Below are 19,480 nucleotides of genomic sequence, written 5' to 3' on the forward strand. Positions count from 1 at the left end.
CACACTGCCGTGTTCATTCTTCAGAGCAACCAGGCAGAGGAGAATGGCAAGCAGTAGAGACCTCTGCTCCCCAGGGACCCCTGGCAAGGCTCACCTCTCTATGAAAAGCTGCTTGGCACAATGTTTTAATTTAGTTCTTTGGTGGCACAACACAGCACACCAGCACGGTGGCAGAAGAGAACTAAGTTAAGAAAGGATGAGGAGGGAAGGGCTGCCAAGAAAAGCCACATGGGGCTTGTGCCTGGGAGTCAGGGAAACAACCAGCAGGAGCTGCAGGGGCAGCTTATGCATGGAAAGCCATGGGGTTTGCTTGGGCTCCCTATAGAGGGGCTAATTTGAGTAATTTATAGACTCAAAAGCATAGGCCTTTCCCCTCATTGTCTGGCCCGACCCCAGAGTAGGTGGGTAAAGCTGGTGCACAATGATCCAGAGTGGGAGAGCCTTGGGAAGGGAAGTGACTAACGGTATGGATTTAATCAGCTGCTTAAGAAGGGAATGAACCAGCCTGTAGGACTTCAAAACTGATCAACACATTTAAAAAAAAAAAAAAAAGTATTACAGAGTGGAAAGGATTCTGAGTGCAGCCAGTGGCAAAGAATGCTGAGATTGTTAGGTGGTACCTGGGTAGGCAGGGGGGATACAAATCCCACAGCCACAGGTCTGCTCATTCAGATGTTAAGCAGTTGTTGCCCCAGAGAAAGATCCTCCCTGCAGTGAAGAGCCATATTAACTGTCTCTTCCAGAGGCTTAGACTATTTGACTAATCTCAGTAGGTGGCCACTTTTATTCTTTATGGCTATCTCCTATTTATTTCCTTCATAGCCCCTGGGACAACTTATAATTGTGTATGCATTGATCATGCATATACAGTATGCATTTATTATTAGTTATATATTTATTAAATGTTTTGTTAACTATTTACTTACTTAGTATCCATAATATTCATTCCAGTGAGGATTTCATTCACCATAGTTCACCTACCACCTAGTAAAATGGCTCTTTCAGAATCTGCATTCTGTAAATATTTGTTGGATGATCAAGTAAACAAACAGAAAAATAAAAATAAAGAATTATGGTTGAGGCCAGACACAGTGGCACATGCCTGTAATCCCAGCAGCTCAGAAGGCTGAGAGGATCCTGAGTTCAAAGGCAGCCTCAGCAAAAGCCAGGCCCTAAGCAACTCTGTGAGACCCTGTCTCCAAATAAAATCCAAAATAGGGCTGGGGATGTGGCTCAATGGCTGAGTGCTCCTGAGTTCAATCCCTAGTAACCCTCCCTTAAAAAAAAAAAAAAGAATACATTTAACTATACTCACTCACCAAGCAATTTTCTGACACTGGTGGAGCTTTTTATAGAACAGGATAGAATCCATCTCACACTGTCAGGAGTATGTCTGGTATTTCTATAAACTTAAAGCCTCTATTCTAGTAAGTGCCATATTCTAACGTATAGTTAACATGGGGCATGCACTCTGGACCATTCACTTCTGGGCCCGATTACAGAGTCTCTAGCTAGACTATAAAATCCAAGGACAGGTTCAGCAGTCTCTTCCTTCACCCTCAGGAGCAGTACCTCCCCCAGTCTTCAGCTTTATTATGTATTTGCAATTGCTACCAAACCAGCAGCCAAGTCATCATGTTTGATACTGACACACAGTTTCTTAGGTTACTGGGTTAAATAAAATCTGCTGGAGCCTAGAAGATTTTTCCACATTGATTTTCAACCTTGCTGCTTAATTAAATCCCTCACCTGGGAAAGAGTGATTTTTCAGCCACCTCGCTTTCTGTAGCTTCGGCATACAACTGTGACTGTCAGAACACTGAAATGCCAGTTGTGTTTAATGCTTCAGGTGCTATAAGCCTGTTAGATCGGAATCCCCAACCAAGATAGATATTAACTGAGAATTGAAAATGACAGCAGAGGAGATTGAATCAGAGTAGCAAAATGAGCACACGAATCTGCTTTCTCTCTTGCTCCATTTCCTAAGAATGTCCAAAAATATCTTTTTTTTTTTTTTAAGGATACTTCCTTAACAGTCCTAGAAAACAGAAAGAATGCCAAGGGAAAACCAGGAATCTTGGGACTCACCTGCAGACTACAGCAATTGTAGTTAGGGTGAGAACAGTGAAGATGTCCAGAAACCAAACAACACTGGGGAAAAAAAAGCTTGAGATGTAGGAACACATTGGAATAGACACAGAAAATCCAGGGGAAAACATGGGGGGAGTCTGCAGCCGATTGATTGCATTCATGCTCCTAATTCTTCACCTCTCCCTATATTCATGACCTATGTCATGAGATTGCAATTCCTTTCACACAGAGGTGGAACCTGTTACCCCATTCCTGGAGTCTAGACTGGCCTTGTGACTTGCTTTGGCCAGTAAAATGAGGCAGAGGGACAATGTGTTTATTTTAAGCCAAAGTCTTAGAGGCCCATGTGCATTGCTTGGCATACCCCACTCCCTTCAGCAGAACCTGTAGACAGCCCTCGTGCTTGGGAGAGAGACCCAGGGCAGACCAGATGGGTGTAATAGCAGAGAAGCCCACCCAGCTGGCCACATCCACCTGCCTCCATCTCAGTGGTTAATATAAAGAGACAACCAAGAAATGCCAGATGTTCAAGAAGATCCTTTGACATGAAGGAGAAGGGATATGATAAAGGTCAGGGCAACTGATCCTACAGGAAAAACTTCAACAAAGGAAAGAAATAGTGTCTTTAAAAATATAATACTCCCCAAAAGATCCATTATAACATTGCATTCATCATAGAAAGCAACTGTCAGATATTTTTTCAGAAAATAATAAAGACAGCCTCAGCAATTTAGTGAAATCATAGTGCAAAAGAAAAACAGAAAGGGGAGGGATGGGGATTTAGCTCAGTGAATAGACTGTCTGGGTTTGATCTTTCAATATCCAATCAAACAAAAAAAAAAAAGAAGAAGAAAGAAAGAAAAAGAAATGTCAGCAACTAAGAACTCTTGAATATTAGTTTTTTTCTAAAAACACTTGAAAAATACTTACTAGCTTTTCTTTGTTCAAAAATTCTTAGTATTCAGATAAAAAATAGAGGATCCCAGATACAAAATAAATGATGAGGAAGATAAAAATAAGGAAAAAATTTAATACAGAGGGAGAAAAAACAAATGGGAAATATGTAAGAAAAACAAAAGGTATGGAGAGGGATCCCAAAGGTCCAACATGTGTTGACTAGAGGTACCCAAAGGAAAGATGAGAGAAAACAGTGAAACATACAACAGAGAAAAGTTTACAGAAATTTCCAAAGGGGAAAAGTAAGTCTTGGGATTGTAAAGGCTCCAGAAAGTACTGAGAGAAAGGAGTCAAAGCACACATTCTCTCTCCTCTACCTATCCCCACACCTGGATTGGGGGGGGGCAGGGGGGGAAGGCAAGAAATAGCAAACAACAACCACATCTACAACGCCAAAACCAGCACAAACACTCAGTCTTCAGCTAAACCCAAGTCATTCTTGATGAATGACATAAACACACACAAGTCTAGAACAAGACTCCCAATTACCTCGATATCAAAGTGGCAAAGAGGGAAAGTGGGACTAAGCAGAAGTGTGCTAGATTTCAAGAAGTTATTGAGACTTTATAGATGATCATAAAGAGATAAATAAAAGCATAAAAGCAGTCACAAGGAGATAATAAAGAGATCACAAAGAGATAGATGATCATAAAGAGAATGACCAATTAATTATAGATGTTACCGCTAAGCAAAAAAATACCCAAAATAACAAAGGCTGAATGTTTTCTCTGATATGTGGATGCTAACACACAATAGAGGGTACAGGGAGAATAGAAGTTCATTGGATCAGACAAAGGGGAAGGAAGGGAGGGGAGGGAGGATAGGAATAGGAAAGACAGTAGAATGAATTGGACATAACTTTCCTATGATCATATGTGAATACACGACCAGTGTAACTCCACATCATGCACAACTACAAAATGGAACCCTGGGGCTGGGGATATAGCTCAGTTGGTAGAGTGCATGCCTCACATGCACAAGGCCCTGGATTCAATCCCCAGCACCAAAGTGAAAAAAAAAAAAGGGATCCTAATTAGAATAAGTTATATTCCGTGTATGTATAACATGTTAAGATACAATCTACTGTCATGTATTCTAACAAGAATAATTTTAAAAAATACATATACTTAGTTATATATCATCTAAGTGTGTAGGATGGGAGGAGAATTGTGGGACAGAGGGGGAATTGCACCTTGAAACTTCTTGACTTCTAAATTTTGGAGTTTTTTTAATGAAAATATGATCATCTATGTGTCAAAATGAAAATAAGGATTATTTTTTACATGCAGTGTAGAAAGTGTGTTTGCTTTCTATCTTGGGTAGGAAGAATTGGTAAAAGTCATGTTTATTTTATTTCTACTTATAGTGGGATCGTTTGCATTAATGAAAAAATCTACTGATTTCAAAATATCATATATGTCTTTTGTTTTTCATGTTTTTCCTGCTCCTATTTCCCCACCCAACTCATTCATTCTCCATTTTAGGCCAGGAGACATAATTACTCTTCTAGAAGATTCCAATGAAGACTGGTGGAAAGCAAGTATTTCTCTTTCTTTAAAAGGAAAAAAAAATCATTTGGTAATTATAATTACGATAAATGTCACAAATGGAAATGAATGTCTCCTTTTTTTCCTTCCAGGGGAAAATTCAAGACAGGATCGGCTTCTTTCCAGCCAACTTTGTTCAGAGAGTACAACAAAACGAGAAGATTTTTAGATGTGTTAGAACGTTCATTGGGTGTAAGGAGCAGGGGCAGATAACACTGAAAGAGAACCAGGTGAGTAAAGCAGACACATGCACACTCCCTGTATGATCAACCCACATATGGATGATACACAAAAATCGGGATGAATGAAATGATAAAGTATTACATTTGAGAAAACATTTTCTTACTTCAACCTTATTAGCATCCTTAGTATCTAAAAACATGCAGCCAAAATGTTAGGAAGCTCACCTGATGGTGTCTGTTCACCAGAGGAACATATAACTTCATGGTAGAAGTAGGGAGTCCTGCACTTTTCCCTGGGACCAGTCTTACTTACACATGTGAGCAGCTACTCTAGTTTGAGCTTTGTGTTTGTGCCCAAAGTGTACCATCGTCATCTCCTGGGAATACTTGGATGTTACTCTATTCCAAAGTCTATTGCATTTGTCTCCAATCCTAGGTACCCCTCTTAAGCCTCTTTGTCCAGACTCCAAGCCTCTACCTGTTCCCTGAAGACCATGACACCTTCACATCATAGCATAAGACATAGACAAAAGATAGATGACCAAGGACCATCACAGGTCCATGTGCTGGACATCTCCCTACCGCTATCTAGACGTGTCTGTCACCACATTGTTCAAGTGCTGTTGTTGGATCTGGAGTTCTTCAGGAAACTGTCAGTGTTCCTGAGCCCTCTGCATCTATGTCTTTAAGGTGCTTGCATCTGGCTTCCCCATCTCATCCCTGGAATGCGGATAGAACCATCACAACATGGCTTTGTTCTATTCTTCCTCTCTTTGTCTTCTTCCAACTGAGACAGGGCTAAAAATATGCTCCGACCTGCAAGATTGTTCTGGATATATTAGGAGAGGATATAGGGAACAGGAAATTAGACATTTCTTTTCTCTCCCAATGAAGTCTCACAGTGGACTTCAATCACCAATTTTGGAATTCAAAAGCCAGTGCCTCTCTTCCCGAGTCCTTGATATAATAATTCTAATATTCCCCCTGGCAATATATGCCACTAGAGAAAAATGGTGAGACTGACCCCACAAGAAAGTACAAAATGAAAAATGCATGAATAAGTTTAATGCAGCTATATCCAATAGAGTTACTCAAAACATATCTTGAATATGTTTTTGGAACTGCCTTCAAAGATAGTTTCTAAGTCATACACACATACAGAGTCATTACTTTATAATATCTAATTTATAGTTTCAAACATTGTTTACCCAACATAACCCACCATTTTATATGCCACATGTGAATCCAAATATCTTTATCATTTTGAAACAATACACCCTCAAAGAATAAGGATTTTCCTTTTCTTTATGGCTATTCAAATAATCTCTAGAAAAAAAATCAAAAGAAAAATTATGAAGGAATAGCTTTTCTAAAAAAGAAGTTAAACTATTCCTCCCCCTATATTGAAGTAAATAAAAGTTATTAAAAATAAGAGACCAATAATTCTGAGTTTTATTTTCCCTGCATATTTTAACAAAGTGGGGTTGAGGTCAGTAAAACTTAGCTTTTTTATAAATGCTGGGATATATTAGCACTCTCATTTTGCATGGTGATTTGGTGCCATACATTGAGAGATATAAAACTGCTCAACTTCGTGAATGCAGTAATTCCACTTTCTATAGTGTAATGGGGAGGGGTGAGGCAAAAAAGGTAACCATCAGAGTGCAGCTTCACAATGGTGAGAATTAGGAACCATCATCCAACAATCAGGGCACCTAAGCCAATAGTAATACTATCTTTAGGGCCTAATGTTAGGAAACAAAGCAGTTTTGATGGTATTATCATAATATAATGAACAGAATATTGGGATTCTGACTCAGATGGACCCCAGTCACACTGCTCTCCCCAGGTAAACACAAAAGGAGAGACATAAATGCAGATGGGGTCTGAGGCCCCGTTTTCCTTCTTGGAACCATGGTGAACCTGGAGTACCAATTGTGACCTAGGGACCTCAAAGACTTCCTTATTATATCCCTGCCCCACCTCTCCTCACCATCACAACCACCACCACCACCATGGCTAGGCTGAATCTCAGGACCCTGTGGCACCTGGTGGCCATAGGAGAGCATAGAGGGTAAGAAAAGGTATAGCATAAGTGGCAAAGGAGACAAGGTGGCTGGTGACCTACCAGGAGGAGCAAGATAGGGGGAAGCTTTAATGGACAGTGATAAACCCCCTGGCCCATGTGGCCAAATCAGATCTCCTTCCTGTGGAGAAGTGAGAAGAAACTTAGGAGAGAGAACAGAGATCTTCAAATATTGTATCACCATCTTAAATGATGGTTCATAACCAGTGAAGGTCATAAAATTAAATATTAATGATATAGTGATACAATGGTATTGACAGTTAACATAAATATTGGGGAAAAAAGAGAGGGTTGGGTTGGTTTTTTTCTATTTAAATTACTTTTACATCATTAGTTTATGAAAAAAAAAATTTAAAAAGAAGGAAACTAAAAATATCCACTCTTAATCTTTTGAATCTAATAATGTAAAGGAACTCAGGGTTGCTATGGCTTTCTGGGGCCCCGCCTTCACAGGTGCAGGCTGGCCCACATGCAACACCCTATCAACACCTCCACACACCACCACATCCCACCTTTGTCAGATCTAATTGCAGCAGCTGCTATTTATATCAATATATAAACACAAATACCCCAAGAGGCATATGCTGTCTAATGATGGAGGAAATGTTGTCACTGAGCTCTATGATTTCACCCTGCTTCTGTAGTTTTGCTCATAAGTGACATTCTTCACTTTTATCAAAATTGCTTATATGGTAGGTCCACTTTAGGATATGCTGCATTTTATAAATTATGCCACCTCTCTTTTACCTGGTTGCTTTGGACACCATGTATTCTTTAAAGAGATCAAAAGCCATGGATGTGCTGGCGTATTTTCCGCCCAGTGATGTTGATTCTTCCTACAATTAGTGTTTTCCATAACATATCAGTTCTGCACACTCCCCAAAGAGGTAACAGCAGACGCCATTGTCTGCCTCTACAGAGTGGTGGCATCTGAGGGACACCTCTTAGTGACAGCCTACCTAGGGAACACCCACATCCTTGCACCCCAGCAGATACCACAGACCACTCTGCCTCCCCTAAAAGTATATGCAGACCTCTCATAGCTGTTCCTTTTTTTTGGATTGTAATGACCTGTTTTGGGTCTGCCCCTTCAAAGAGAACCTTTTATCTCTAGTCTCGATTTACCAAAAAGAAAAGAACAAATTAATACTGTCTTAGACTTTCTCTCAATAGTGTCTTTTTAAAATTTTATTTATTTAATTTTTTTAGTTTTAGGTAGACACAATATCTTTATTTTATTTTTACATGGTGCTAAGGATTGAACTCAGTGCCTCACATGTTCCAGGCAAGCACTCTACCACTTGAGCTACAACCAGCCCCTCAATAGTGTCTTAATAATGATATTATCATCTTTATTAGCCATTATTTAATCATGTCATGTATAAGTTATATAATATTTATAAAGTTTAGGTACCTGCAACATTTTCTTTGAGCTTGTACTCATGCCTTGTGATTTCTGCAGGTTATTCATCATTTGTTTTATAAAACAGGCAACAAAGGTTCCCCAAGGCAACATACCTTGCAAGTGGAACAAAAATCAGATAAGTGGTCAGGCAGGAATGTAAACACAGGTCTGCAGACTCCAAATCAAGGCTGTCTACTGAGTCAAGGGTTCCAGACCATGTGGGAAAACTTCTGAACAGTATAGAACCACTTATATACCTTGGTGGCTCCTGGGGTTGGCACATGGCATAAAGACAAATGTTTGAGGCCCAGAGGACCCCTTGAAAACAAAGTCTTACTCACATGGGCTTCCTATTGAGCCATTCTGTATTCCAGGCCATGGAGTCATCATCATGAGACTGAGACCCCAATTCTAGTGCCACACACACCCCGCAAAGCAAGCAGGCACTTTTCCCAGCTTGATTCCATGCCAACACTTTCAACTTCTCTTAAGTTTACCCAACTGTATCCTTCCTGTTCCAAAAATTTAGAAAGTCTTTTGAGTAAAATAAATTCAGAAAGGATGTTCATCTTTACTGGCAAGAGTTTTAAATATTCTTGCTAGCATGTTTGATTGTTTTTCTCAGCATAACCCTGTGCTTCCCCTTTGGAGATTAAGCATTGTTTTTATGTTATCAAAACATATACAAATCAGTGAAACCAGAAGGCAAATTAAAATGTGCTCAAGTTGATCGATTTCCAGCAGCAGAACATCTGATGGGTGGTTCCTACGGATTCCTTGGCATATTCCCCAAAACTGTTTTTCTGAGAGTGGGCTTCATACCTGAATTCTCCACACACTTCATTTTCATGGTTGAACTGACAATCTGTTGGGCTTTGGCTGGGGCATTGGGAGTTGGGGGGTGGACGTGTGAGGGAAAAACCAGCCTCTTCAATTAATTAGACATGTTCAAGACACAACCTAACATGTTAGCCTGAACCTGGAATCAAATGGGTCTCCCTATATTGTGTTAGCTTTCTGTTGCTGTGACAAAATGCCCGAGAAAATCGACCTAATGGAGGAAAGATGCATTTTGGCTCATGGTTTCAGAGGTTTCAGTCCACTGTCATTTTGGTTTGATCATTTTGGGTCTTCTAAAGTTTCCACTATTAATGGGATTATCTCAATAATGCCATAATCAAGGGACAATGCCTTCAACCCATGAGACTTTGGGGTGCATTCCAGATCCTAAATATGACACATATCTTTAGGAAAATGTCATAATCCTCTACAATTTAGCCTATCAGGTGTCTCTTGAGGTATGGTCTTTGGACAACCTGATAAGACTCACATGGGGATCAGAATCTTTTGTTAAAAATGCAGACTCCTGAACCTTACCCTAGGTCTGCCTAATCAGAATTTCTCCAGTAAAGTCAGAAATTAGTCTATTTTCCAGACTCCACACGTGTTCCCATCAAAACTAAAGTTCGGGAATGTCCTTCATTTCCGTCACCTCACTTTGAGTCAGATAGTTAGTTGTTCTGTGACAACTAAAGGGACTTTTATGCCTTTAGATAAGGGTCATTTCCATTTAGATATGGGTCAACAAAAGACACTGAAGTCTTGTTACTCTTACACACATTCTCTCTTTTCAACCTTTGTCATTAATGTGGGAACTGATTTGTGAAATAGATCAATCCCTTGAAAGAAAACTGCATTTGTCATCCCAGGGCCTTGGGAGACTGAGGCAGGAGGATTGCAAGTTCAAGGCCAGCCCGGTCAACTTGGTGAGATCCTCAGCAACTTATCAAGACCCTGTCTTAAAAGGACTAGTGATGTAGCCAGTTTCAATCCCCAGTACCAAACAATAATAATAATAATAATAATAATAATTTTAAAAAATCTATTATTAAAAACAAATTTCAAAATTCTCCTCCATGTTAGTGTCCTAAGTTGTTTTAGGTGCATGATTTCAAAACATATTCATTAATTGGGAAAATATAATATGGTTGAAAATACAGATTGCAGTGTCACACAGGAATGGATCACTTTGTGTTATTTTGACAAAATCACCTCTGAATGTTAACATTCTGTTCTTCAAAATCAGCATGGTAGCCTCTTCTCTCTAAATGTGGATATGAGAGTTAACTGTGGTGATCTGTATAAAGCCTCAGCAGTGTCTGGACACCACAGGTGCTTAAAGGTCATTTCCCCACCACCATGGTCACTCACAGTAAAGCCAAGCAGAGAATCCATCTGCAATGGTTAATGCCACCCAGAAGTACCCATTAAGCACTAAAAAATAGTCATTAGGATGTTTATAACTCTAAAAACATAAAGTGAGAAATGGACACTAACAAGAAAATAAAAGAAATTTGATTCGGAAAATAATGCAATGCATCTTTTTTTATTCAATCACATTTCTGCCTCTAGGGTCAATTTGTCTCACAGTTACTGTATGATTTCTCACAGAGCTCTTGTTTCCAAATAGAATTAAGTCATCCATTTTTTATGAACACAGAGTTTGCATTGACATGAGTATATTTTCCTCATTTTTAACTTAAAAATATCTTAATTAAATCAACTTGAAATGCCATTTCTTTAAATTCATAGTTCTAACATACTTATAGAACTACTTTATTTTATTCTTTGTGCTCTATAAATTTTTTTAAGAAAGCCTAGAAAAATTTTAGATCATAAAACTAAAATTATGGGAATTTTTTAAAAATAATATTTTTAAAAGATAGAAGAAAACAGTGACCACAAGCAATTCAACCATGAAGATAATATTAACATAAACGCTTGGGCATATTTCATACCCAGCTATCCTTTCAATTCATATTTTAATTTCACATTCTGTTAAAGGTAGTCAATATATGGTCATCAAGACAATTTTTAACAGATTTTATAGATCAGTGGAGCACACTATGTCCAAATCTGACCTGCTGTCTTTTCTAAATAAAGTTTAACTAGAATGTACCTGTACTCATTCATATAGATAATAGACATGTATAAAATATAGACAGTCCTTGGATGCTTTCACTACACTGAGCCAAGTCATTGCAACAAAAACCATATTGCCTACAAAGCCCAACATATTTACTGTTTCGTTCTTTACAGAGAAAGTTTGTCAATCCCTCATCTAGATATACAAGAATGTATTTCAGTATGCCCTATTGTTGGATATTCAGAGTTTTTATATCTTTAAAGTATTATTGATAACTGCAATGATCATATTTAAACTTAAATCCTTCTCCCCACAATATACTTTAGAATTTATAAGAAAATAATGTAACTTTTATAAGTTTTCTTTTACATACCGCCAAATTGCCTCTGGAAAGCTTATGCCAATTTACACCCACACCAGCTGTTTCTGAGAATATTCAGGTCAACACATCCTTGCCAGAATTGAACATGACTATTTGATATCTGTCATTTTGATGGATGAATACTATTTTGTTACCCTGCATTTCCTGAATAGAGAGGTTAAAATTTTATTGCATATCTATTTGGCATCTGTGTAATTACTTTCTTTTTTTTAACCTTTATAAAGTTTTCTCTCTTTTAAGAATATTTACACCTGATCAATGTGGCCAACATTTTCCTCAATTTATCATTTGCCTTTTGATCTTAGTGCTTCAACCTTCAGAGGCTTAACAATTCTTTGGTTGGATCATCTCTGTTTTACCATATTTCCCTTATAGGTTTATTCTCTTTATCATTTTTCACTTGTTATCTCTCCCCTCCTCCTAAGAGAATATTTCAAGATAGTTTCCACTTTAATTTTCCAAAGTTACAGAACAATCTTCCATTGCTTCTAGATTTAAGGTGATCCTTACTTCCTTGTAGTCTTCTCAGTCCGCCCCCACATTGGATACAGCATATTTCTTTGCATTTTATTAGATCATCTCTTCACCTTAAGAAATTCTTCCCTCATCTCATGGAGGGCAAGTCTTTCTTCAACGCCCTGCATCAAAGAATGAGTTGTCTTTTAGGACATAAGTGCTTATTTTCTGTAATATTTTTGGTGCTTTCATCTTATGATAGAATATCCGCTCTGCAAATCTGCCCATTTCCTAACACATAAAACTTTTGTTTTCCTATGTGGCAAAAAGAATTCTGTAGATGTCTTTAAGTTAAGGACCTTGTGATGGAGAGATTATCCTGGATTATCTGGGTGAGCTCCATATCATACAAAGGTTCTTACAAGAGGAAGACAAGAAGGCCAGAGGAGATGTGACAGTGGAAGCCAGAGAGAGATGTGAAGATGGCCATGAAGATGGAGGAAGCATCTGTGAGTCAGGGAATGTAGGTAGACTCCAGAAGCTGAGCAAGACATGAAAACGCATTCCCTGAGACCCTTTAGGGGTGGAATATGGCTCCGCTGACACTTTGATTTTGGGACTTCTGACCTCCAGAACTGCAAGAGGAAACCTTTTTTGTTTGTTTGTTAAAGCCACTCAATCTGTGACAGTTTATTACAGCAGTAACAGAAAACCAACCCCTAGTTCATGTACAAGGCTTGTGAGATAAAGAGCTAGCCTAGACTGTCTAGGTAAGCCAGATCTGATCACTTGATCCCTTATAAACCTAGAAGTGTGCCTGGTTGAGGCAGGGAGATGCAATAGAAAAGAGCAAAGGAGAAGGGAAACACAGGGGTAAGTGAGAGGGACAAACTCAACACATCATTATGGATTTAAAGATGGAGGAAGGGACCACAAGCCAGGGCATGCAGGCTGTGCCTAGAAGCTGAGGCTGGATGGCCACTGGTTAAAGCCTGCAAGGAAACACACCTCATTCCTACAACCATAAGGAACTGAGCTCAGCAACAACTGAAATGAGCCTGGAATTGAATCCTTTCCTAGACAAATAGGAAACAGAAGGATAAGGCCCTCTTGACTCCTTGATTTTGGCCCTGTGAAGCCCAGAGCAGCAAAACCAGCCAAACTCACTGAAATCACACCTAAAGCACTAATGTAACAACATTATTTATTTATTTAATGTGACTAAGTTTATGGTAACGAGTTATGACACTAATTTCAAATGAATCCATACCTTAGGTTGCAAAACTCAAACTGATTCACTCTTAGTGGGGTCTACCACCGGGTGATTTGTGAGTTAGTAATTCGGTGGCTTGATTATATGGTCAGGGATCTAAATTCTTCAACCCTTTTGTTCTGTTATTCTTGAGATGTTAGCCACCTCTGCCACAGGTCTCAAATGGCTGCAGCCACTCCATGAATCCCTTCCAGAAAAGGAAAAAGATTTTCTTCTTAATGCACCTCTTTTTAGGGGACTATTTAGTAGGTAGTCCACCCCATTTCTCTGGTTTCTTTAGAACAAACAGTAATCAATGCAGAACTAAATTTTCCCAGATGAAAAGATGTGTGGATTAGTCTGAGTCTAGTTTAGTGTCCATCACAATGAAAAATCACAGTAGAGACATGAGTGTAATAATAATAATAATAATAATAATAAAGACTTGGAGATCAAGATTGAGCATTAACTATTAAAAGTTTAACTCCAAAACAGGGACCTCCAATCAAGGGAAGAGCCTATGCTCTGGGAAATAAGATTTAGAAAGAAATGGGGTCATTGAAAGTCAGAAGACCATGAAGTGTCTCTGTTCCATATTAGGAAAGAAACATCTCAGATGCAGAGTGAGCGGCACGGCATAGCTGAGCTTGAGGGTAGGCAAGCACTGGGCTGCCTGGAGATGGTGTACCATGCAGTAGGGATGCCTCTGCTCTGTACCTGCGGCACCTACCTTGGTACTGAGGTATCCAGCTCACCGATGCTGCATACTTGATGCACCCATGTTGGGTCTGCACTGCTTGCTGATCAGGTTAGGATTTAGCAGTATGGGAAGAAAATTTGTCTTGGCCTTAGGAAATCTTCTGGCTAGAGAGAAAGAGGGAAAGAGAAGAAAAGAGGAGAGGAGGGGCAGGACTGGGAGAGAAGGTGAAAAAAAAAGTGTTTTAAATTAAATTTTGCAACTCATTTCTCCACTTAAAACCCTTTAATGCCCTACTAGTTAATACCAATAGTCATGTTTGCCCTTTGCCCAGTTTTATTCTGCTCTCCACCTGGATCTTACATGATTCTGGCAATCCTAACTGAATTGATTGAAGTGGTCTCCTTCTTTTTTGTCAGTGATTATTTCAGTAGTTGGCTTGCAACCCAGTTCCAGTCGATGAGATAGATCAGAAGATGATCTCAGGAGCTTGGCAGAGCCTAGCATGGCTTGCATTTTCCTGCACATGTGAGGCCCTGACAGCATTTCTGGCTTCCTCTGACACCTCTCATCCCTTCTATCTCTTGGTTGTGGCTACATTGAACTTTTTCCATTACTCCAAAGTTCTAAAGTCTCTTGATACTAGAATTTATTCATATTGTATTCTCATTTTCTTCCTTTCCACCATACCCGGGCCCCCTCCCCTCTCTCTGATTAAATGTTACTTCTTTAAAAAAGTCTTTCTTATCACCTAGGCTACATCAGGTTGACATGTGTTTTCCCGTTAGCGCCCTTTCCTACATGAATCCATTCAAAAAAATGTTAATTGCTTTTTTATTGTCGGTTTGTAAGCCTTCTCCACAGTGATAATCAGTGAACAAAGTCACAAAGCCGACCTGGCCTTTGCACTCATTACCAGTGAGGGTTCTCAGTGAATGTCTGTATTCCCAGCTGGACCCAAGATGTACAATCATACCCAATATTTAAATTGAACAGATTTTCAAGAAGCACATAGAACAGCCGGCACAAGTGGGCAGACGTTCCAGTTCTCATTGCTGCTGACTGGCTAGACTTATCCTTAGGAGGGTGGGATTTGGGCACACTTTGGTAAGAAAAAAGACCTACTCTTTGGCAGGAGACATTAAAGGTAAAAGCTTCTCTTGAAGCATGTTTTGTGGATTCTTTCAGGTCATATGCTCTCTGCCCATCACAGGGGTCTCTCCCCTGCTGTGTTTCTGGCCTGGGCCATGACAGGTCTCAGCTTTTGAAATTCGGGTGGTACACCTTCTTTGGGGAGTTTACTGACCCAATCAGGATCTGGCATGATCCAACATGACCCCTGGGCTATTTCTCTTATGCATAACCCACATCTTATAAAATAGCTGTCTTGGTGAAACAGCTATTTTCTGCTCTTACCAATTAGCTCTCTAAATTGTCTGAACCTTTTCCCCATGAAGTTTCTTACACAGCAGATTTCCAAAACAACATGACTTAGATACCAGTCCATTGTGTGTCCTAAGCCCCAGAGTTCACAAATCAAGCTCTTTAAGTTTCCCATTCAAGCCCCTTGCTCTTTGTGACAAGAACAGCCCACTCTGGCTGTTGGACCCCTGCCCGCATCCCTTTCACTAAATGGGTTCACCCATATCCCAGTTGCTGTTATTGGCTGCTAACCACTCTTCTACCTTCTCCAATGAGGCCCCACTTGTAGGATGGGCCTCTCATGTCCCACATCAGCCAGCGGCCAATGACTTACTGACATGGGACCCAAAAGGCCAGACCCCCTATCTCAAAGTGAGATCACACTGTGGTGCAATCCATGCTCCAGAGGCCATGTGAGGTGTGGCCAGAATCATCCCCCGCTGAGTCTACATCCTTGCCTGACTCATTCCCTCATCCCATCCTGCTGCCCTCTCCTCCTATCTCCTAAGAGCACCCTCTCAGTAAGTCACTGCACAAGGTTCCCTATCTTCAGCTCTGTTTCTTGGGAATCCAACCTAAGACAGAGCTCCCCACCCACAGAAGCAGGTCAGATGGGAGCCATTCACAACACACTGACAGCTCTCTTCCAAAACCTTTTCTAATTTACACCTGGCTACATCCACCTCTATGTGCCCTTCAGGAGCCCCAAGTGGTGAGTATCAAAGGTCCCCAAGTGGGTTTTTGCCACCAACTTGTTAAGTCTAACACAGATGCCTTATTTTGGAATACAGGAGATATTACTGTGTATTTGCCTGGAAATAGGAATGAAATATTTCCCTTTGACTTCCTGCTATTATATGAGGCACCTATAAAATTGCAGGCACATGATAGGAGCCTTCTGAATGACAGCTATTATTTTGGTTCCTTAAATAATGTATTAAAAACTCGAACACCACTTGCCAGCCTCTGTCATTAGTATTTTCTCACTCTGTCACAGTATAGTTAAGCTCCATTTTATTGATCCTCATTCATAAAACTGAAGCCCAGAAAACATTCACTGCCTGGGCTAGGTTCAAAGCCAGATTTTCACCTAACTTTGGTGTGTATGTGTGGAAACTGGGCTAATGGTCTTTATTATTATTTTTTTTTAATTTTTATTTGTTCTTTTTAGTTGTATATGACATTAGAATCTATTTTGATATCATTATACAAACATGGAATATATCTTACTCTAATGAAGATCCCAGTCTTGTGGATGTACATGAGGTTGAGATACACTGTTCATATTTTTTCCCCCACACTCCCACCATCACCCGGCCTGAGCCCTTGCTCCTGGTTTGGTGTTCCCGTGACCTCAGGCAGCAGTGACGTAAGTTGCAGGGTTTTGCTTCTTTCCTGTTGACACTAGTCTTTTGTTTCTTCTTCCTGGGACCTCAGATCTGTGTGACTTCAGAAGAAGAACAAGATGGCTTTATCAGAGTGCTCAGTGGAAAGAAGAGAGGCCTTGTCCCCCTCGATGTCCTGGAAAATATCTGATTGCTGACCCCTCCTCCTTGTGCAGCAGGCCAGCTCTGCTGCAGTGCCGTCTGCTCATCTCACTGTGTCCACCCAGAGGAGCTGTCGCACTGACCTGGCCCCCCCGGAAACAGGGAGACAAGACTGGAGGATCTGAGACTGTGGAGCAGCAGCCACACAGCAGAGGGCCCATCACAAAGCGCATCCTGGCTGCTAGAGGTGGGGATGAGGCTGAGATTTGGCCAGCATACCTGGGGGGCAGCAGGGCCCTAGGCCACAGCTGCCCCAGGACTCAGCTCCTTCCCTGCCCGGGTGGTGTAAGTCAACCAGCTGGAGTGCTCCAGTCTATGGTGTGGCCCCAGCGCGAGGTTCAGTTCTGTGTAACCAAGTGTTGTTCTGGTTCCAGACCTTTGTCCCCAGTACTGCCCAATCAGCATCATCATACTTCAGACTCCAAGCAGTCAGTCTCTCTGCGGAGACTCCAGCTCCCAGATCTGAGGCACAGATAGAAGCAGCGAGGAGCATTGGGGGTAGGGGGGACAAAAATCCCTTATTTATTGAGGATGACACAGTCCTTTCAGTTATGAAGTCCTTTCCCAAAGGATAGGGAGCTGGGAGAGAGAATGTGGAGAAAAGCATCCATTTTCATTTTACAGCCTCTATATTGGGGACAGCATTTTCCCCTTATGCCATCCTGTAGGAATCTATTTTGGAAGTGGAGCTCATCTTTCAGGGAACCAGGAACAGGGAGGGGAACCAATAACAGCATATTAGAAGAAATCGGAATGCATTTTTTCTTAGGTCAATATATCATACCCCAGCAGGCATACAATAGAAAGGAATCCTTAATGCTTCATCCCTCTGAAAGCAGAGGAATTCGGGGCCTATTTAGTGTCATCAAGGGGAGTCCAGAATCTCTATTACTCTGTACTTGTACTAATGTTTACAAGAATACAATATACTGTGATGCCTTCCTCCTCAAGCCTCCTCCTAGCATTCACACTTGCATCCTAGAAGTCATTCACACGGTTAAACTTCAATTCACAATGACCTTGGAATCAATGTCAGTTTGGTTTATTTTGTTACAGAGCAATAAAATCATTAGAATAATTGGTTTTTAAAAGACTTAAGTGGATGCATCCTGTGCATGTAAGCATTATTTCTCAAACCAAAGCATCATTAGTCTCCATTTATTTCTTTTGCTACTGCTCAGCATGAAGTTGGGAGCTGAGATGGGGTGGCTGCTGGTTTCACAGTAGTTTGGATGCCTTACTCTCATTTTAAAGCCAGCATCCAGAGTTTCCTCCCTTTCTGAAACAACAGGCAAACCCAGGTGGATAGAGTCAAGATGGATTCTTTGAGAGCCCACGCGGATAACACAACTGCCTTTCTGTAATAGTGAATGCCGAGTATCAATGCTCTTTGCCTCTAATTGAATTTTCCATATAATAAAGACAACACAGTGGCTGGAAGGAGCATAGAAAACATGTGTCCTGATCTCTTCTTTCTGAGCCATATCCAGGGACTTATCTTTAGTACAATGGTGTCCAATTTGCATTTTTAAAACATCAGTCTGCCTTTTCAAGTTGAATGGAAGGAGACTGTAGTATCCAGCCTCCAAGATGGTTCCCCATGATACCTACCTCCTGATGTTCTTCCTTTTGTGTAGCCTCTTCCCAGATTGAATCAGGGCTGGTCTCAGGTGGCCAATGAAATACAGTCTAGGTGATACTACATGACTTCAGTGTGAGGTCAAAAACAATCTTTGCGACTTCTGCCTTGATCTTCTGGAACACTCGCTGTGAAAATCCTGAGACCCCATGTAAGTTTACCTACCCTGAGGCCATATGCAAGAGAAACCCAGAGAAGACAGCACACCTTTCAACAGCTAAGGTCCCAGACATCATATAGTAACTATGAATCATCTTTGCTGAACCTGGCACACACTACAGAGTTATGAGCAAGATAAATAGGGAGGATATTTTTTTGTTTAGTCACCAAGTTTTAGAGTTATTGTCAAACAGAGACAGTGGAATGAATCTGACACAACTTTCCTATGTGCATATATGAACATACCACAGCGAATCTCAACATGATGTACATCCCCATGACTGGGATTATAATTAGAATAAAATATATGCCATGTTTGTATAAATATGTGAAAATAGACTCTACTGTCATGTATAAGTAAGAAGAACAAATAAATTTTTTTTAAAAAAAGGTCACTAGAACAGGACTTTGTCATTTGAGTCAAAGACACAATGAGACCCAAAATCTTTGCAATCATCAAGTATTGGCAAGCAGTTAACTCTCTGAATGCGAGATGTCTGGTGTTCCCTAAAGATGGCCATGGATGGTTCTCACACACACAGATTTTAGCAATCAGAATTCCCCTATGCATCTCCAGAAATGACAGGAACAAAGATAGTTATGACCTACCAGAGCCTTAAGATTTCCAAGACTCAAGAAGTGGCTAGGGCTGGAGATGTGGCTCAAGCGGTAACATGCTCACCTGGCACGCACGGGGCGCTGGGTTCGATCCTCAGCACCACACAAAAATAA

At 40.5% G+C, this 19,480-nt stretch overlaps 1 protein-coding gene across 2 annotated transcripts in view; it reads left to right on the forward strand.

Moving 5' to 3' along the window:
• The window catches only part of Stac (SH3 and cysteine rich domain), a 157,969-nt gene extending 140,599 nt beyond the window's left edge, over positions 1-17,370 (forward strand). For both annotated transcript variants that reach the window (XM_026406409.2, XM_026406417.2), the window contains 3 exons: positions 4,533-4,584; positions 4,688-4,825; positions 16,841-17,370. In XM_026406409.2, coding sequence (XP_026262194.1) covers positions 4,533-4,584; positions 4,688-4,825; positions 16,841-16,939 — 289 coding nt within the window. In that variant the 3' untranslated portion in view covers positions 16,940-17,370. The remainder of the gene's footprint in view (positions 1-4,532; positions 4,585-4,687; positions 4,826-16,840) is intronic.
• Positions 17,371-19,480: the final 2,110 nt, after the last annotated feature.

The sequence above is a fragment of the Urocitellus parryii genome, chromosome 3 (assembly GCF_045843805.1).
Source record: "Urocitellus parryii isolate mUroPar1 chromosome 3, mUroPar1.hap1, whole genome shotgun sequence".
Classification (NCBI taxonomy): Eukaryota; Metazoa; Chordata; class Mammalia; order Rodentia; family Sciuridae; genus Urocitellus; species Urocitellus parryii.